Source organism: Liolophura sinensis, chromosome 9, assembly GCF_032854445.1.
Source record: "Liolophura sinensis isolate JHLJ2023 chromosome 9, CUHK_Ljap_v2, whole genome shotgun sequence".
NCBI lineage: Eukaryota > Metazoa > Mollusca > Polyplacophora > Chitonida > Chitonidae > Liolophura > Liolophura sinensis.
In genome coordinates, this window is record NC_088303.1 from 9925839 (window position 1) to 9943588 (window position 17750).

Consider the following 17750-nt stretch of genomic DNA (forward strand, 5'->3'; position numbering starts at 1 on the left):
GACAGGGGCGAGTCAGTGATCAGCTATGTTTGGAAAGTTACTGTGTCTTCATACTTAATTGTTATATACATTTTGTACCAGTACGCCTTGCAAAAAGACAGCCTAGAAAATGCACCACATAACTTCCCTAAATTGATGAAATTGTCTTTCAAGTTCCCTTTGTGGTGCGAAAAGTTTGAGAGAATACAAGTTAAATTGCTAAGTGTTTGTAGATTACAAATTGACGCTGACGTACATGTATCTTCTCAGGTTTCCTCAACTGTTTGACTTCATCAGCCGTCAAGAAAGAGGTGGACCTGATTTCTACTTTGAAGAGGACGTCTTCCCTTCTGGCAGGTATAAAGACATTCTACAGATGGTAATCTGCTTGAATGCCAGGTGTTGTCCAAAGATTTTGATTTGTTAATTTGCTGTTTTCTGATTTCTTGTTCCAAGATCAGAAAGTTTGAAATTGTAGCGAAATATCTTTTTCAGAAATGTTGAAACAGATGAACAAATAATGGAGAAAATAAATAAAAAGTTTAACTGTTTGAAGGTGGCAAAAACAGAAAAATTACATAAAACATGAAAGAAAACAAAACAAAAAAAATTGAAAAAGTTTAGATGAAAGAGTACAAAAAATTAATGATAAATGTGGTAGTCAATATTATTTTCTATTTTTCATAAAAGAGAGAAAGACACTTGAAAATAGTTTTGGTATTGTGGGTATTTGAGATCATCTGTTGGTAGAGACAGTCGTTGTGTAATAATGTTATAAATGGGGATGTAACACATGTTTAATAAATATATTTACACTAGAAGTTGGTCTATTCAGCTAACAGATGTGTTCAGCCTGGACTTTGGTCATACTTATATTTTTAATATATTCATAAATATTGTCATAATTCAGATTAGATGCATATGTTTGGATATAAACAAGAAATTTAGATTCAAATAAATTATTCGTCATGCAACACATCCGTATTCAGAACATTATTATGCAATGTAGATAAGTACCAAAAGGTGGTCCCAAATATCCACCATACAAAAATATTTTCAGATACCTTTTTGTCTTGGAAAAAAATTTAAAAAAAAATTAAAAAAAAATTAAAGGCCATATTTGCAAACAAGTTTTTGGGCTCTTTCATCTGATTTTGCCATCATTTTTGTGTTTTCTTATCCATTAAATCAGGTCAAAGAACTAGTATACATTTCTTAGGTAAAATATTGGCCATGTTATTTTTGCTTTAAAACAGTTTAAGACTGACCATTGATTGGTTTTAGCCATGGGGTCTGTTTCACAGAGCTCTTTATTGGATTAAGTCCAAAGCCTTAATCTTCGTTACTGAACAAAATATTTGAAGCTGGATGCTCAAACTTGGTCTACATGTAGATGATACCACCATATCACAGATTAATCGGGCAACACTCTATGTGTCTAATACATGCTAATTTACAGTTTAAGTTTAAAGCTAGAAATCACTTTGTGAAATGGGCCCATGCATACGTGACTATATACCTAAGCTCTGCTTATCCTTCCAGCAAAGACAGTTTACAGAAGGTGTCTGAGTTCTTGAAAACCTTACCTTGTTATGATGTGAAGCCAATGAAAGCTGGTGCTGAAATTGTGGATGAGCTCATGATCAAAGAGATAGAAAAAGAAGTAGACAGGATAAAGGTTAGTTCCATTTTGTTTATTCAAGTCAGTTGTAATTACCCCCCTTGTAGGACACTGCGTAACAGTGTCCATATATTCAGATCTTGTCCACGCATCTTCATCCAAAGCAGAGTGCCGATTTTGATGAAACTTACCATACATCTTGCTTATCATCTGAACTTGTGCATACACTTAAGGTTAATTGCAGTTGGGTAATTAATGTCATAATTAGCTCCATTTACAACTTTTGTAATAGTGCTTTTCCATATGTTCAGATTTTATCCATGCAACTCTTCCTAAACTACGGGACTATTTCCATGAAACTAACAGCATACATCTTCCCTATAATCTAGACTTGTGCATATGTGCATGTAAGTTCACTTGAAATTGGCTAATTAATTTTGCATTTACACCTATTAGGCACTTAATGCAGTAATGGATTTTCAAGTAGTCTGTGCTCTCTTCAGATTGCTACATTTCTCCATTCAGATTTTGATGTACTAGTAGCGCAGTCAATGCACATCATGAATGGCCCATTGAACAATCTATATAAAGCCAAGCTAAGCAACATGACGCCCTTTCATTTATTTTAAGGTTTTCTTAGTTTTATTTCTAGAAATGTTGGGGGATTGAAGTGGGGTATTTCGGACATACAGATTTTTTTTTTTGAGCAAAACATCTACCCATGTAAGTATTTGTTATCTGTGTAGCAAAAAGAAGTGTATTGCATTCATTTGATTGGTAGATATACAAATGCAAATTGAAATTTATGTCTTGGATTTAATGCATGGAGTAAAATAGCAGTCTTATAAACAAGAAATAACAGTGTGATTCATCTTTAGGCTGTGAACAAAAAGAAGAGGAAATCAGTGAAGATGCAGGTGAAACCACACCTCCTGTTCAGGGTAAGCAGAGATAGTATTTTTCATTTATTAAAAACTTTATGATTAGAAAAACTAACTACAGTCAAACATGATATATGTGGCCAGTGAAGGGGGACAAAATAAGTGGTAGTTTAGGGTAGGTGGACACTTGACACAGGCTGGATAAAAGACCAAGCCAACACATAGCTTATGTTTCTGATCCTATCAGTACGGATTTCAGATATGATCAACGTTTATGCCAACATAGATTTAGTAGCTATATAAAACATTATACTAATGTTATATCTGAAAAATTTAAACAGAGTAGGTTGTATAAAGCCTGAAGACCTAACGTTGTTCACACAGAGTGTAAATAATCAAGCGCTTACAGCCTGAGTTTCAACCAGCGCAAGTGTGAGTTAAGCACTTCTCCCCCAACATTTTCATGATCTGGAAAGTCTTGCGCCGATTGGATCAACGTGGATACTGGATATTCCAGTCAGCTTTTGGACTGTGAATCGCAGCTAGACTGATAATCTGTATGAAAATCCAGTGTGCCATTACCCGTGAAGCAACAACAACATACATGTATACGTATCAGGGAAGTTCAACATGTGTTTGTGAGAGGTCATATTTTGGTAAACCAAAAAGAAGACACACCACCAGGTAACTACGAAGATAATGGCCAGGCAAGCCAGATGCTTTTTCAAATAAACCATACCTGGATGGAACCACAGGAGGTTTGCCCACTGTGACATTGGCTTTCACACCTCAAACGACCTTTACATGGGGTTAATCCCACTGCCTGGGTGTCCTGACAAAAACCAGCTGGGCATTAAAACAAATAGGTTTTACTGCCATTCACCAGTAAACCACAAACTTCACTAGTCAGGACAAAATGGCAGGTTACAATATTGCAAATTTTCAAACACTATCAAAGCTGCCGGCGGTCATTTTGAAATTTTCAAATGGGATTGTCATCACTTATGAAAATCTCGAATGTGTAGGGCAGGTTGATATTGGATTTTGTTACAATATATAGTGGCCGTTAGCGGCATTGGACAGGTGTCCGCATATTACAGGTTGTTTAAGATGGAAAATCATTCGGTTGCACCGAGAGTGGACGCTTAGGACTGTTAGATGCTAAATACAGGTGCCCATAAATATAGGTTTGACTGTATACATATTTCTTCTAATCTTTCATGCATTTCAAGTAAAAAATAAGCTACAAAGTGTGTTCATATATACAAAATATTTTGATCAGGCTTTGTCATTGGAGAGTTTTTGCACGAACAAGGGATAGTGGTTCTACTTTAGTTTATTTTACCTCTGTCCTGCATCACATATAAATGAAGCATTGTGTCAGTAATTTATCTGATGATACAGGACAGAATACAGCTAGAATGCCCTTTGTCTGTTTGAGATGTTTGTACATGTATTACAGCCTGTCTTCCTGCACGGTGGCATAATCCCTGACCCCGAGGTGACCTTCATGCTGTTTGACCGTGTGGTGAACATTCGAGAAGGCTTCTCCGTGCCGTTTGGGCTGCGGGGAACAGTGGTAGGCATCCACCATGCACAGAAAGAAGCAGACACCATGTATGAGGTCATCTTTGATTCCGAGTTTCTGGGTGGGATAACAGTCAGGTAAGTTGTAAGGGCTAATTCAGGACAGGCTTAGTGACTTCCCTTGGCATAGGAAGCCATCTTTGAGAATTTGTTTTCTTAGATCATAAAACAAATCAGGAATGTCTGAGTGTTCACAATAAATGTAAAATCTCAGACAAATGTGATGCATTTGTTTTTTTGCCATGCATGAAAGATGTTGATTTCGGAACAGTATTTTATTGGGCATTACCACATGGTTCCAAAGACCTATAATTCCTTTAATTCTACTTGTATAAGAGAAGTACTTCTTTGTTTACTTGATGTCACTTTCCCTATTCATTGTCTTTGCAATATCTGACTGGACCAATTCATGTGATGTCTAATATTTAACATGATCTCAAAATGCCACTGACGACGATATCCTGAAAGATATCCAATGTGGTGCAAATGCACACTGAAGAAGTTTGATGCTTACTGGCTGAGGTGACTCTCCTAACAAACTACTAGCCCGGTACCCATAAGGTCACATGTTTTAATTTATTCTGGATGGTGAGATCCCTGGTGTGTAGTTCATGCTGGCTTCCTCTCCCGCCATATGTAGGAAGGTCTGGCAGCAACCTGCGGACGGTCGTGGGCTTCCCTGAGGAAGTGCACAATTTCCTCCCACCATAAGGCTGAGAGCTATCATATAAGTGAAATATTCTTGAGCACATCGTAAAACACCTGTCGAATAAATAAATAAATATGATCCCAGGCAAAATGTGGTTTCTTTCATTCTTCATAGCTTCTCCCTGTCAGTAAACTAGTTTACTATGTTAGAAGTAAATACTGAATATCTTTAGTTTCCTGTGTGCTCAGGTGTTCACCTGGTCGAGGTTACCGCTGTGCGTCCAACTGTCTCATCAACATATCCCATGGGGAGAGGAAGGAGAGGGTCAAACAGATCGTTCAGGGCTCGGCTAACTGGTCTTCCTCGCGTACAGACAACAAGGGAAGCAACTCCAGCCTGTCCTACGCTATGGCTTCTGGGAGCAGAGGGGAACAGGCGGGAAACAGCTATTCCTCCCTTAAGAATGGCCTGGCATCCAGGCAAACTGTAAGCATATACATGTGTACGTGGTTCTTATTGGTGGATGGATTTTATTTCTTGCCTGGGTGAATGTGTGTTGCCTTGGTGAATGTGTCTTGTCTTGGTGAATGTGTCTTGTCTTGGTGAATGTGTCTTGTGGTTGTGAATGTGTCTTGTCTTGGTGAATGTGTCTTGTGGTTGTGAATGTGTCTTGTCTTGGTGAATGTGTCTTGTGGTGGTGAATGTGTCTTGTCTTGGTGAATGTGTCTTGTCATATTCATTGGTGAGGCAGCAGCATAACAAGCACGTACACATAAGGAACAATGTAAGTTTGCCCTTGTTGGAAAGGAAAGACTTTTGAAGTACAGTTTGGACTTTCTGTAGTATATTCTTAAATAAATGCTATAAATATTCGACCATCAACCTCTAAATCATTTTTTATGTGGAATTTATGCATTAAATTATTATGAAAATGACACTTAAATGATTTTGTTTTGTTGCTGAAGATGCAAGCTTCATAAAACTGCAAATTATTTCTCAACCCCATATAGTTCTAATAAAAGGTTTCAAAACATTGGCTGCAGAGATGGCTGAAAATGTTGAAGAATTAAGGTATATAGATTGTATAATTCTAAAACATTTAAAAGAGTGTTTCTAACTTTTTACTTAAAAAACAATTGAAGAAAATATCAAGCATGGCTGGTATGCTAATGCCTGTGTACTTGTGGCTCTCACCCAGCCTTTTGTACGTCATCGGTGTTGTTTGTAGGGGAATCAGAACAGTAATAACAGCATAGGTCGTGAGGCAGACTTCGGCTCTCGGTCTTCAGCGCAGTTTAGTTCAGCTCGTGTCACAACTAACCAAACAAGTCGCAAAGGCACAGGACAGACTCAGGTAAGCTTTATGAGAAATCTGGATCATCACTGATTGCATTAGGTATACTGGATCATTACTGATTACATTAGGTAACCTTCATCATTACTGATTACATTAGCTAACCTTAATCATTACTGATTACATCGACTAACCTGGATCATTACTGATTACATTAGCTAACCTTGATCATCACTGATTATATTGGCTAACCTGGATCATTACTGACTACATTAGCTAACCTGGATCATTACTGATTACATCGACTAACCTGGATCATTACTGATTACATTAGCTAACCTGGATCATTACTGATTATATTAGCTAACCTGGATCATTACTGATTACATTAGCTAACCTGGATCATAAGTAATGTTATCCATAAGTAATGCCTCTGTCAATCTATAACCTGGATCATTACCGATTATATTACCTAACCTGGATCATTACTGATTGCATTAGCTAACCTTAATCATTACTGATTACATCGACTAACCTGGATCATTACTGATTACATTAGCTAACCTGGATGATTACTGATTACATTTACTAAGCTGGATGATTAATGATTACATTAGCTAACCTGGATGATTACTGATTATATTAGCTAACCTGGATGATTATTGATTATATTAGATAACCTGGATCATTACTGATTACATTAGCTAACTTGGATCATTACTGATAACATTAGCTAACTTGCATCATTACTGATTACATTAGCTAGCCTTTAGATCAGAGGACAGTGATTAACAGTGTTTCACTCCCAAAAGAAGTGTTTTCTGTGTAGTTTGTTATGTTTGATATCATAGATTTATATTACGGCCTGGACAACGCCTACACAGCTTGTGTCACTGATTTCAAACAGAAAACATATTAGTGCCCTGCTAGTACTGAAGGTGACTATAGGTATACCCCTCATCTGCAAGTCAGGCCATTTGTTTGTCCCTCCTTCAGTTTGTCTTGAAACAGTTTCTGAAGTTTTTTCATAATGGCGCATTTTATTGAATTGAACTTTGGTGCTTGGTTTTCACATGAGACGTGACATATCATGTTCAAGATTCACTCTTTTGTTCACTTTCAACAAACTTGTTACACTGAGATAAGTTACAGAACATGTTCAAGTTTTTGGCCATTATTTCTGTTTTCAACAAAATTATGTTCGTTTTTTTGTGTGTGGACTTCAGTATACATGTAGCTATTTTTCTAATGGCTCAAGAGTAAATACAAATGGCTTGTTTATCACAGGGCATTCAGATACATATATCTTATGTTATGTCTATTATGTTTTCTCATTTATATGGCAGTCCAATAAAGCCAAAGGGATTTCATCAGAATTTGCTGACATGTGGAAAGAAATCCAGGCATCCACAGAGGCAAAGTCCTCCCCTAAGAAATCGGGCGTGTCGCTGTCACAGGCAGCTCGTGTTCTGGATGGCCAGTACCCAGAGAAACAACAGCGCCATGGAATTCCTCCACAAAGCACACCCAAAGCAGAGAAAGATCTGCTGAATCGGCAGTTTGAGGAGGCTGACAAGCGACAGGGTGTACCTCCCTCTGACGCAACTTCAACTAGCCAATCAGGTGCTATGACCAAAATTGATATCCAGTCATTGTTTGGTAAGGCATCTTCCAGTGCTCCTGACCCAAATGTCAGTGAGTTTGCAGCAATGATGAACTCTCTGGAAATTGCTGGGGCTGCTCAAGGCTTGTCAGATGGTTCAGTAGCGAATGTGAAGGGCAGCTCAGAAGATGGGACAGGGGTGAGTTCACATGACCACTACACAGTTGCATACACTCTCACATATGTGAAGAGCAGTTCTACAGATGGGACAGGGGTGAGTTCACATGATCACTACACAGTTACAAAGACTCTCGTGTATGTGAAGGGCAGTTGTACAGATGAGACAGGGGTGAGTTCACATGACCGCTACACAGTTGCATACACTCTCACATATGTGAAGAGCAGTTCTACAGATGGGACAGGGGTGAGTTCACATGATCACTACACAGTTACAAAGACTCTCACATATGTGAAGAGTAGCTCAGAAGATGGGACAGGGGTGAGTTCACATGACCACTACACAGTTGCATACACTCTCACATATGTGAAGAGCAGTTCTACAGATGGGACAGGGGTGAGTTCACATGATCACTACACAGTTACAAAGACTCTCACATATGTGAAGAGTAGCTCAGAAGATGGGACAGGGGTGAGTTCACATGATCACTACACAGCTCCATACACTCCGACATGTGTGAAGAGCAGTTCTACAGTTGAGACAGGGGTGAGTTCACATGACCACTACACAGTTACAAAGACTCTCACGTACTGTATGTGAAGAACAGTTCTACAGATGAGACAGGGGTGAGTTCACACGGCCACTACACAGTTACGTTCATGTACACTCTGATAAATTTGAAGAGCAGTTCTGCACAAGGGACAGGAGTGAGTTACCACAGCACTGATACAAACACCCTTATAGATATGGAGAGATTTGCCAGTAACACAAGAAATAGTCATCTAAATAAGCCCTAAAGACTGAAATATAGTTGTTATTTATTGTGACATATTCACTTTAACACTTATAAGCCTGTTAAAATGGTTTTAAAGTGTTGAATTGCTAGGTGTCTAATGTAAGAAAGGATTAAGGTTTAAACCTGACCTTGGACAATAAGTGAACAATGAAGTTTGTGAAACTATTTGTGCGGCAAATACTTATTCAGTAACAACAATAATTAAATAAATAAATAAATAAGAAAGAAAACGCATAAATTGCAATGTTCTCACAGCAGTTTATCTAACTGGCATCATATAAGTGCTCTGTTGTTTGGGGTTAAACAGAAAATCAGATATTAAAGAAATATATTCTGCGACATGGTGTAACTGGAGTGACTTAAGTCTCTATATAGGATATATGTAATTTGTTCAACATGTTTTTTTTCAGGCTGGCCTTGTGGAGAGGCAAAAGTCATTAATTGTAGATGACACGTTAGGACAGAGGACTTCCCCTGTCTCACCAAGTTCCCAACAGGCACTGTCTGGGCACAGCTATGGGAGACAACTCTCTGTTCAGGAGCTGTTTGCAGGTAACATGTCATGCTGTTGAATCTTCTTTCGTTTATGAAGAAGTACTTCATACCCATACAGTTATTTAAATAGACGTTACGGTAAATGCTGTAAGTCTTAGGCCCAAAAAGTGCATTTTCAGAGGCAATTACACTTCATAAAGTATTGCCTGTGGTGCAGAAACTTTTGTTTTTCCATTAGGCAATGATTCTTTAAAACAAACCTCAAAATACCTTTCCAAGAGCAATAGAGCTCCAAGAATCTTTTGTACAACTTAGTCATTGGCGAAATTTGAGGTCATTTAATGTACGCTGTGTCATGATGGATATTGTTTACCATCATTTAGCTTTGTTTTGCAGGTGCTAAGCAGTGTGCTAGCAAAGCACCAGCATCTCCTACGTCTTCACTTCTGCCTGCGTCAGTAGTTGGAGAACACACTCCAGAGCATCAGGTCCAGCCAATCCAAGACTTGGCATCAACAGCTAGAGGAGATTACCCTCTCGAAGCTCAGGTTCGGCCAATACCAGACTCTGCACCAGCAGTGAGAGAACATCCACCGCCAGAGTCTGCTCCAAAGATCTCCAGTCATCCTGCAAATTCCCGACAGCTGGTACCTCCACTTCCTGTGGTCAACCAGTTGTTAGGAATGCACCCTCCGGGGCTGGCCCCTACAGCCATCCCTCCCCCGGCCCTGCTGCACCCGACGCTCCCTCTTCCATCCGTTCCACCCCACTCGGGCCCTCATCAGAGGGTTGTCCGGTAAGTCAATATCCATGTCAGGACTTTCTAGGTTGAATTTAGAGAATATGTTCATCAAATGCACCGGTTTCCTCTCACGATGACGCTGGCTGCCATTATGTAAGTAAAATATTCTTCAGTACGGTGTAAAATACAAACCAAATAGATAAATAATTTTTTCTAATGTTCAGTTTTTCAAATATAAACACAATTTTACTGTGGAAGATTCATGGAGAACTTCATCTAAAACTACCATATTTCCGCAACCTTTCCGCAAGGAGCCAAGACGAGTTCTGCTTGCTGCATGATGTCACAACTCCACAACACTGCCCTGACCGATATGAACATAAATGCTGTGAATAGTGGGCCTAACTTGTTTCATACCACTGATCACTTTACAGCAGACGGCGCGACGGGTAGTGTGGGTGTAGACAATGGTCGTAGGGTTATAAAACTTGCGGCGAAGGCCCCTATAGATATAACTGATGTCATGCAAATCGGTATGACTAAAATTAAAAGCTGTACAGCTATCCAGCTATTAAATCAACAATTTCATGAAATTCTCCCAAAATTCCCATGGTGATGTGCTGTAAATTAATGGGTAGTGGATTATCAGAACTGCTGTTGTTCGACGTTGAGTGCCTCGATCAGGGATTCCAAATCAGTGAAATCCAGGTCAAACTTTCTATGCCGACACCTAATAGTGGTAAACTCGCTAACCCTTCCATGAAAAGCATATTTTTTACCATGCATTGCGGCTTATACCTATCTCTTACGAGCGTAATTAAAACGGTCCAGTACAGGTATGTTAAATGTTGGTGCTATTTTATGCAGTACTCAAGAAAATTTCACTCATACGATGACAGCCAGCATTGTGGTGGGAAGATCTCCTGAAGTGGCGATAATAAATTCAGTGTGCACCAGTTGAACATTGTGTTTGCATGTCTGAAAGTGGTCGCCCGTGAACAGCTTCACGTCGCAACAATTTTATACATTGTATTGGTGAAAGGCTATTGCCATTCCTTGTCAAATTTTCTGGGACGTCAGTCACGAGTGACAAATTGTCTTACAGATGACTGACAGCTCACAGAATTCAACATTGATCAATCAGATGAACTTATTTTCATTGACCCGCCCCTTGGATAAAAAATTGATTGTGAAATCTTTCACCAAATCTAGACTATATGACAGGAGTTCAAAATTTTACATTTTGTCACGTACCTAGTGATGATTTTAAATTACAATAACGACATTGAGTTTGGCCTTAATACTAAACCATTTCAGTAAAACCATCAAAAAGTCCTGTACTGGTTAGCGTATTATAATGGTGTTCACAACACTTAATCTGTTTGGCATGGGCGAAACAACAGGTGGTCGGATCGGGTCTCTTGCTGTGATTGTCTTGTCCTACAGTATGCTGGAATTGAGGAAAGTTACGATTTGCATATCAACACCACTCAGCTCGTGAGGCTCGTGTGTAACAATGTTGTTCAACCTACGGAAGCTTAAAAAATCTAAAATCTAATATTCAGATATCAATATTTTAGAAAGGGACAAACACTGTTAAATGTACTGCGATTATCATTTTAGAAACTTTTAGTTTCTGCATATATCTTGTAACCATTTTTTCTGAAGAAAAGAAGAACAGGTCCAAGCATGAAGAGTGTTCTTTTCAGAAGTAAATGTATGCGTCAGAGCTGCTCATATAGACATTAAGGGGTTAAAGATGAGTGTTTAATCCTGCCTTTGATTAACAAGTGTGTTTTTATCCTGCTTAAGATCCCCCATCACCACATTGCTCTCTTGTTGAGGATTATGTGGCTACAAAGATTGACTGCTTGACAGCCTTGAGTTTAGGTCTGCCTGTGCTGACGAGTTTCATTCAATTTCTTAGTCTAAGCTAATACACTCAGTTGGGTATTATCAATTCAGCATAACATGTAATGTGACTATAGTCTCACATTTAACTATGGCTATAGGCTGTGCAGCATGGTTTGACATCTCTAACTCTTACATAACTGTCTCTAACCAAATAATTTATTTATTTTCGTTTAAAAATTAAAATGAATTACCTCCAATCTCCCTAATTGTTTGTCATGGATTCAACTCCGACTTCTTCGTAAGTTTTACTGCCCGATGCTTGCGAAAAGGTTGCAGAAATATGCTAGATTAATACCTCCCATAGAGCGCAGTTAAATGCTTGAGTTCTATGGTGAACTTCTAAAGACGATAGGGATAATCTGGGATGCAGTTCAAGTGAAGTGAAACAAGTTTTTGTTTCCACCTTTGGATGAAATGATGAAATTACCAGAATCGTGTCATAAAAAGTAGGGATTCTTGTATTTACATTCAATGGACACTCTGTTAAAGGTTTCGTAGAGCCTGGTTTCTTCCGCCCATCAACTTCACAGCAGTGATTCACTTCTATTAATCCTGATTGAACATTGTGTACACCATTGCCCAAGTCATTAATCAAAGGTAGTAAATACAAAGTACAGTCTATTATGAACATGACTATCAGTAACTGAGTGACAGTTTGTATTTCTGATTGCAGAAACCCTGTAATGGAGCTGCTGGAATTGTGCAATTCTTCAGGAATGGGACCTCCTAAATATGATTACACATCCTCACAGAAGGTGATTTGATAACCCTTATTTTTGTGTCATTTAACCCCACAACTTTAATGTAAGACAGCTGTAAAGATGAGGAGGAAGTTGGATGCAGTAATGTGTCTAGTTTATAGCCCCGATAGTGTACCTCAACCTCTAATCAAAATATGTCATCATGTTTTTTATTGTTGTTGTTGTTGTTGTCATTCAAAACAAAGCCTGCTGAAGTGGTGTGGTACTTGAGTCTCTATGATCACATTGTGTGTATTCCAGTACTCAGTACTGTGACGTCACCTATAGAATTATTCATGTATTTTGAGATCACGCAATGGCCGTAACGCCAGGCTTAGGCTAGTCAGCCATGAAGTACATGGAAACACACAATGTCTACATGTTACACCTTCCAGTATGTCGTCATACACTTGGTGGTTTTGAAAAATCAGCACGCATTAAGCCTAACAGTAGTTAGGCGTAATGAGAATCAACCTTTCAAAAGATCTGCATCAAGAGACATCTGAATTTGATAATTTTTCTCTCTCAGACTTTCTGTGTCACCAATCTTTTACGGCTACTTAATTTTGACAGGGACAAATTGCAGCATATGTTACTTTGTCAACGGGTCAAAAGTTCCATGGGTCTGTGTGTAGTACAAGGGAGGCGGCTTCAGAGAGTGCAGCGAGTATGACCCTCAGACAACTGGTGAGGAGAAATAGAGGGTATTGCACAGTGAAGGTTGAATACCATAAATATTGTTTGAGTCAGAGGTGGAAATGATATTCCATGATACGCTTCGCTGTGCAGTATTCTATTTATTATTTATATCCTGTCATTTTCTCTACATGTATATAAATGCGTATCAGTTTATCTGTTGCATACGTGAAAAAATAAGCATATGCGCTTAAGTTTCGTTCACGTCTGCGCTCACTAAACCTTTTTACAGTTTTAAACGCTGTCTGTAAGTAATTATACATTCCACAATGGTGTTTAATGCTAATGCAATACAGGTATTTACATAAATTAAGCACATGAAGAATTTCAACCTCTTTTTTGGGTGAGCTATATATTGCGTAGAAGTGCACGGCCTTGTGATACAGTCCACAAGTCAAGGTCACCAGCAGTGTAATAGCAAAATGTAATAACAAAAGTGATATCTAACTAGTGAAGATATCATTTTTATCAGTGAAGGAAATACTGGGATTTCACTGATGTATAAATAATAAATATCCTTCTTTACCCATTCCATGAAAACGAGGGATATTCATTTGGGTCTGTATGTCTGTCTGTCGAGTCGTCATGCTGTGCTTCTTGTGCAGTAAATAACATTGTGTACAAGTTAAGTTTGTAGCCTTTGAGGACAAGTTTGAGATCCAGCTTGATCCATGGATACATTTTGCTGTTTATGTGTGTGACAGGAGTGAATGACCACTCTGAATTTGCTTGTTTATAGGATGTGAAATTTTGTTAAAGTCTGTTGTATAATTATGCCTGATGAGCCTAGTAATCGGCTTGCTGCTGCAGTGGTACACACGTTACATATAGAGACCTTAGTCACCTACATTATGTAGGTCTTTACACGTATAGGTACTGGTGTGATCCTTGACCTTTTTGCCTTGACCAATCAGCCCCTGACTAATAGGGTTATAGGCTGAAATGCAGCTCTCGTTGAGTTCAGGCCAGAAGACAAGAGGGTTGTCAGCAAAGGGTGGTGGTTTATAGTAAAAGCACTCCAGTTCTCCTATCTTTAAACCAGTTAAGTATTACTACAGTGAAAAATTCTTCAGTATGGCATTAAACATCATTATGTATGTATACTTAAAGCAGTACTTTAGAATTGTTTCACTTGTGCTATAGCGTTCAAGTTCATGGGTGGATTGGAAGCTGACTTGCCTGGAGTAAACCATTGCCCTTTACCAGGTACATGACAAATCTCTATGCTTCAAGTTTCAGCGGAACTAGCCAGGGCTGGATTTGAACCTGCAGCCTCAGTGGCTAGGGTCTGATTAGCTGCTTTGAGAACAATCCTTAAGCTTAGTTAGCCAATTAGGGGCAAGTTTATAGTGTTAAATGACAGTGGGTGAATTAACCATATGTAAGCTGTGATACACTGAGCAAACAAAGCACTGTTGTAGGAGAAGATGTCATTCAACATGATGATGATGGGCATACCTCAGCCCCCTGGTCTACAAGGACCCAGGTGGCGGCCCAACTTGCCGTTCTCGCCTAACTCAGCATTTAGTCCTGTCCAGCCAAGGTTTGGTGAGTAACTTCGTAACGTAGGAAACATATAGTTAAATTTGATAGAACTAAGAATTACAGGCTTCAGAGTTAAATCAACAAAACTGATTCTTTATTGTTTCTCTGTAGGTTGTTTAATTTTGCAACATGGGATCCTTTCACTCCTCTACTCAGGATAAATTTGTCACAACACATATAAACTTTCATATAAACAGTCACTGGTATGAATGTACAAGACAATGTGGCGTTAAGCCATAATCATTCATTCATTCATTCCCATGTACAAGGCTTTGCTAGAGCTTATCCTCCTGACATTTGCTCTTGTTGTAGGTGTTCCGTTCCTTCCTCCCGGACAAGCGCAGTTCACTCACCCTCCACCCAACTTCTTCCAACCTCATTACCTTCCACAAATGCCGACTGGAGCAGGATCAGATGCTGGTTATCACCACGGTTACTCGCGACAACTAAAGCCAGCAGATCACGTGACCTCGTCTGGTCAGCAGAAGGAGGGAGAGCGAGGGACGGCGAGTAACCCGTTCATACCGCTACAGGTGGGGCACAAATGCAAATCTTCATGCATACCACAAGTAAATTTATGCATTAAGTTGACAGTTGTCCTGAGAAATATCTTACTTGCCATGAAAATAACCAATAACGACGAATAGAAAAGATAATTTTTGGGGAGGAAAAAATCTCCTGTAGATTTCATGTCCTTTGAAATAACTGATTATGCTGCTTGTTGATTGACATAAGTTTACGGATGATTTCCTTAATCTGACCTGTTTCCCCAAGTGGACAGAAATAAGTAAATCACTAACCCAAATCTCTGCAGGTTATACAAAAACAGAAGTCCCCTCAAAAGCCCATGAGATCATCCCAAGACAGGGGAGAGATTCCTGCCTATCCGACCTCATCAGAAACGACGGTACCTAAATCTTCACTTACAACTGCTGCAGCTGATGGTGTCCCTCTTCCATCAGTACTGACGTCGTCTAACTCAGCGCAGGCGGCTTCTAACTCATCACTAACGGTGTCTAACTCAACACAGGCAGCGTCAAACTCAGCACAGCGGGTTCCTCACACAGCCGCTCCTGCATCAAGGGCATCAACCCATAAAAGTCCTGCTGCTCACAAGGAAAAGACAACTGCTCCACAGTCTGACTCCGGTAGTAAACCTCAACCCAAACGCACAAAATCTAGACTGGCAGCCAAATTTAACTTTCCAAACTGACCGAGAGGGAACATATTTTATTTTAGGCTTTATGTATTTGGCTCAAAGACCTATTATTTTGTGATAAATGTTTTTGGCATATAGGTACAGTGTATGTGGAACCTCAGTGATTAAAAGCTCTGATAAGTGTACTTGGAAATATGAAGTTTAGTTTGGCTCCATTATTGTGATATTCTTTATATCTGCTGCTATTGTTCTTTTTCTTTTTTTTTTGTGAGGAAGAAAAAGTTGTTGTTACATATGAGGTTCCACATGCCTGGAGTAAGTTTATCCACCCTTTTTGCATGCAAATGTGAAGTGTATCCTTTATTTGAAGGCTGATTGTCAAAGGCATGCTCAGAATTGTGATGTCATTTGAATATCTTGTAGCAGTTATGAAGTCAACAGTTTAGATACAAAAACCAGGGGTGGTAAATTGAGACGTTTTGTCAGTGCTTAAACTTGCGAATAGATATACATGCATATGTATATGTAGGTGTAAGTAACACTGCGTTCAATATCTGCCTTCAGTTTAAATGTTAGCGAAGTTGTGTCTTTTAAATGTTTTTGCCCGTGAAGTTTTACTGTACTTTTGGTGATATTTTATATGATCAAAGGATTTTTTATGCTTTTTATGGTAGGAAAGGATCTAACTGTATTTGATGAAAATATCACTTAAAAAACAATTTTAAATGAAGACCACACATGTTGTTTATCAGTCACATCAGTAGGTGTCTCTAGATTTGATAGTATATGTAAATTGTCACATACATGTGTGTAGACTTAGAAGAGAGTGTATTGTGTCAAATCCACCAACTTGGCTTTGCAATATTTTTTTCTGACGACGAGTAATGTTTTATCTGTATTATGAAAGGACAATAAATTTTATTTGAATAGATATTCATCATTTTTAAGAATGTGGAAGAAGAAACCGTGATCAGAATCACTTCATGATTTAATTGCTAACAATGTGTGTTTTTTATGGAAATAAAATATTCTGTGTTGCTGATCTATCATCCAAACAGTGACTATTTATGTATGCTCATTGTAACTCTTGTATTGCCTGGGAACCATCCACACCAGCGGCGCTAGATTTATTTCTTCTTCTCCCAGCAAGCGTCTAAAAACGGTGGCTCTTTGTTCTGTTTTCAGTTGACTGTAACTGATTACATTGTTCTGTGTCAGTTCACTGTATTCAGTTACATTTTCCTGTTTTAGTTCACTGTAACTGATTACGTTAAGATCTCATCTGATGTGATGCATGCAGTATGACTAGTAAGTCTTCACGTACAGGTATGAAATAAACAATAAAGTTATCATTTGTAATATTAGTGTCTTGACGTGTTCTTTAGGCAGATGTGGTCATATTTTATGAGTTATTAGCTCCTAATGGATACCGCAATAGACTATAGGTTTACTCCTCATGTGTAATTCATTTCGGTATCGGTTTTTCAGACTTTTGGTTGGTCGTATTAAATTGAATCTTGGTGCGTACTTTCGCCATGGTGACCTGCATTTAAATCAAGTTTAATTTATTTATTTGATTGGTGTTTTACTCCGTACTCAAGAATATTTCACTTATACAACAGCGGCCAGCATTATGGTGGTAGGAAACCGGGGGAAGTCCGGGGGAAACCCACGACCAAACCCACGAGAAAATCAAGTTTAAAGTTCAGGTAGTTTTAAGCAGAATCAAAAAAAGGATGCATTAAGCCAGACACAAATGTAAACAGACGTTGACTCGCTGCTCTGTTGGCTTTCATGTACATGTTCCGTGGGCTTCTACAATGTAGGGTTAACCTATCGCCGTCTGACTGGAACTATTTTTCACGCTGATC

At 38.8% G+C, this 17750-nt stretch overlaps 1 protein-coding gene across 1 annotated transcript in view; it reads left to right on the forward strand.

The window, feature by feature from the left end:
* The window catches only part of LOC135475141 (5'-3' exoribonuclease 1-like), a 42637-nt gene extending 25399 nt beyond the window's left edge, over window positions 1-17238 (forward strand). Inside the window, exons 27-40 of the mRNA XM_064754907.1 lie at window positions 250-336; window positions 1522-1657; window positions 2479-2541; window positions 3944-4146; window positions 4966-5203; window positions 5946-6071; window positions 7358-7813; window positions 8999-9140; window positions 9480-9879; window positions 12413-12494; window positions 13053-13166; window positions 14597-14723; window positions 15033-15253; window positions 15535-17238. Of these exons, the coding sequence (XP_064610977.1) occupies window positions 250-336; window positions 1522-1657; window positions 2479-2541; window positions 3944-4146; window positions 4966-5203; window positions 5946-6071; window positions 7358-7813; window positions 8999-9140; window positions 9480-9879; window positions 12413-12494; window positions 13053-13166; window positions 14597-14723; window positions 15033-15253; window positions 15535-15933 (2794 nt within the window). The 3' untranslated portion in view covers window positions 15934-17238. The remainder of the gene's footprint in view (window positions 1-249; window positions 337-1521; window positions 1658-2478; window positions 2542-3943; window positions 4147-4965; window positions 5204-5945; window positions 6072-7357; window positions 7814-8998; window positions 9141-9479; window positions 9880-12412; window positions 12495-13052; window positions 13167-14596; window positions 14724-15032; window positions 15254-15534) is intronic.
* Window positions 17239-17750: the final 512 nt, after the last annotated feature.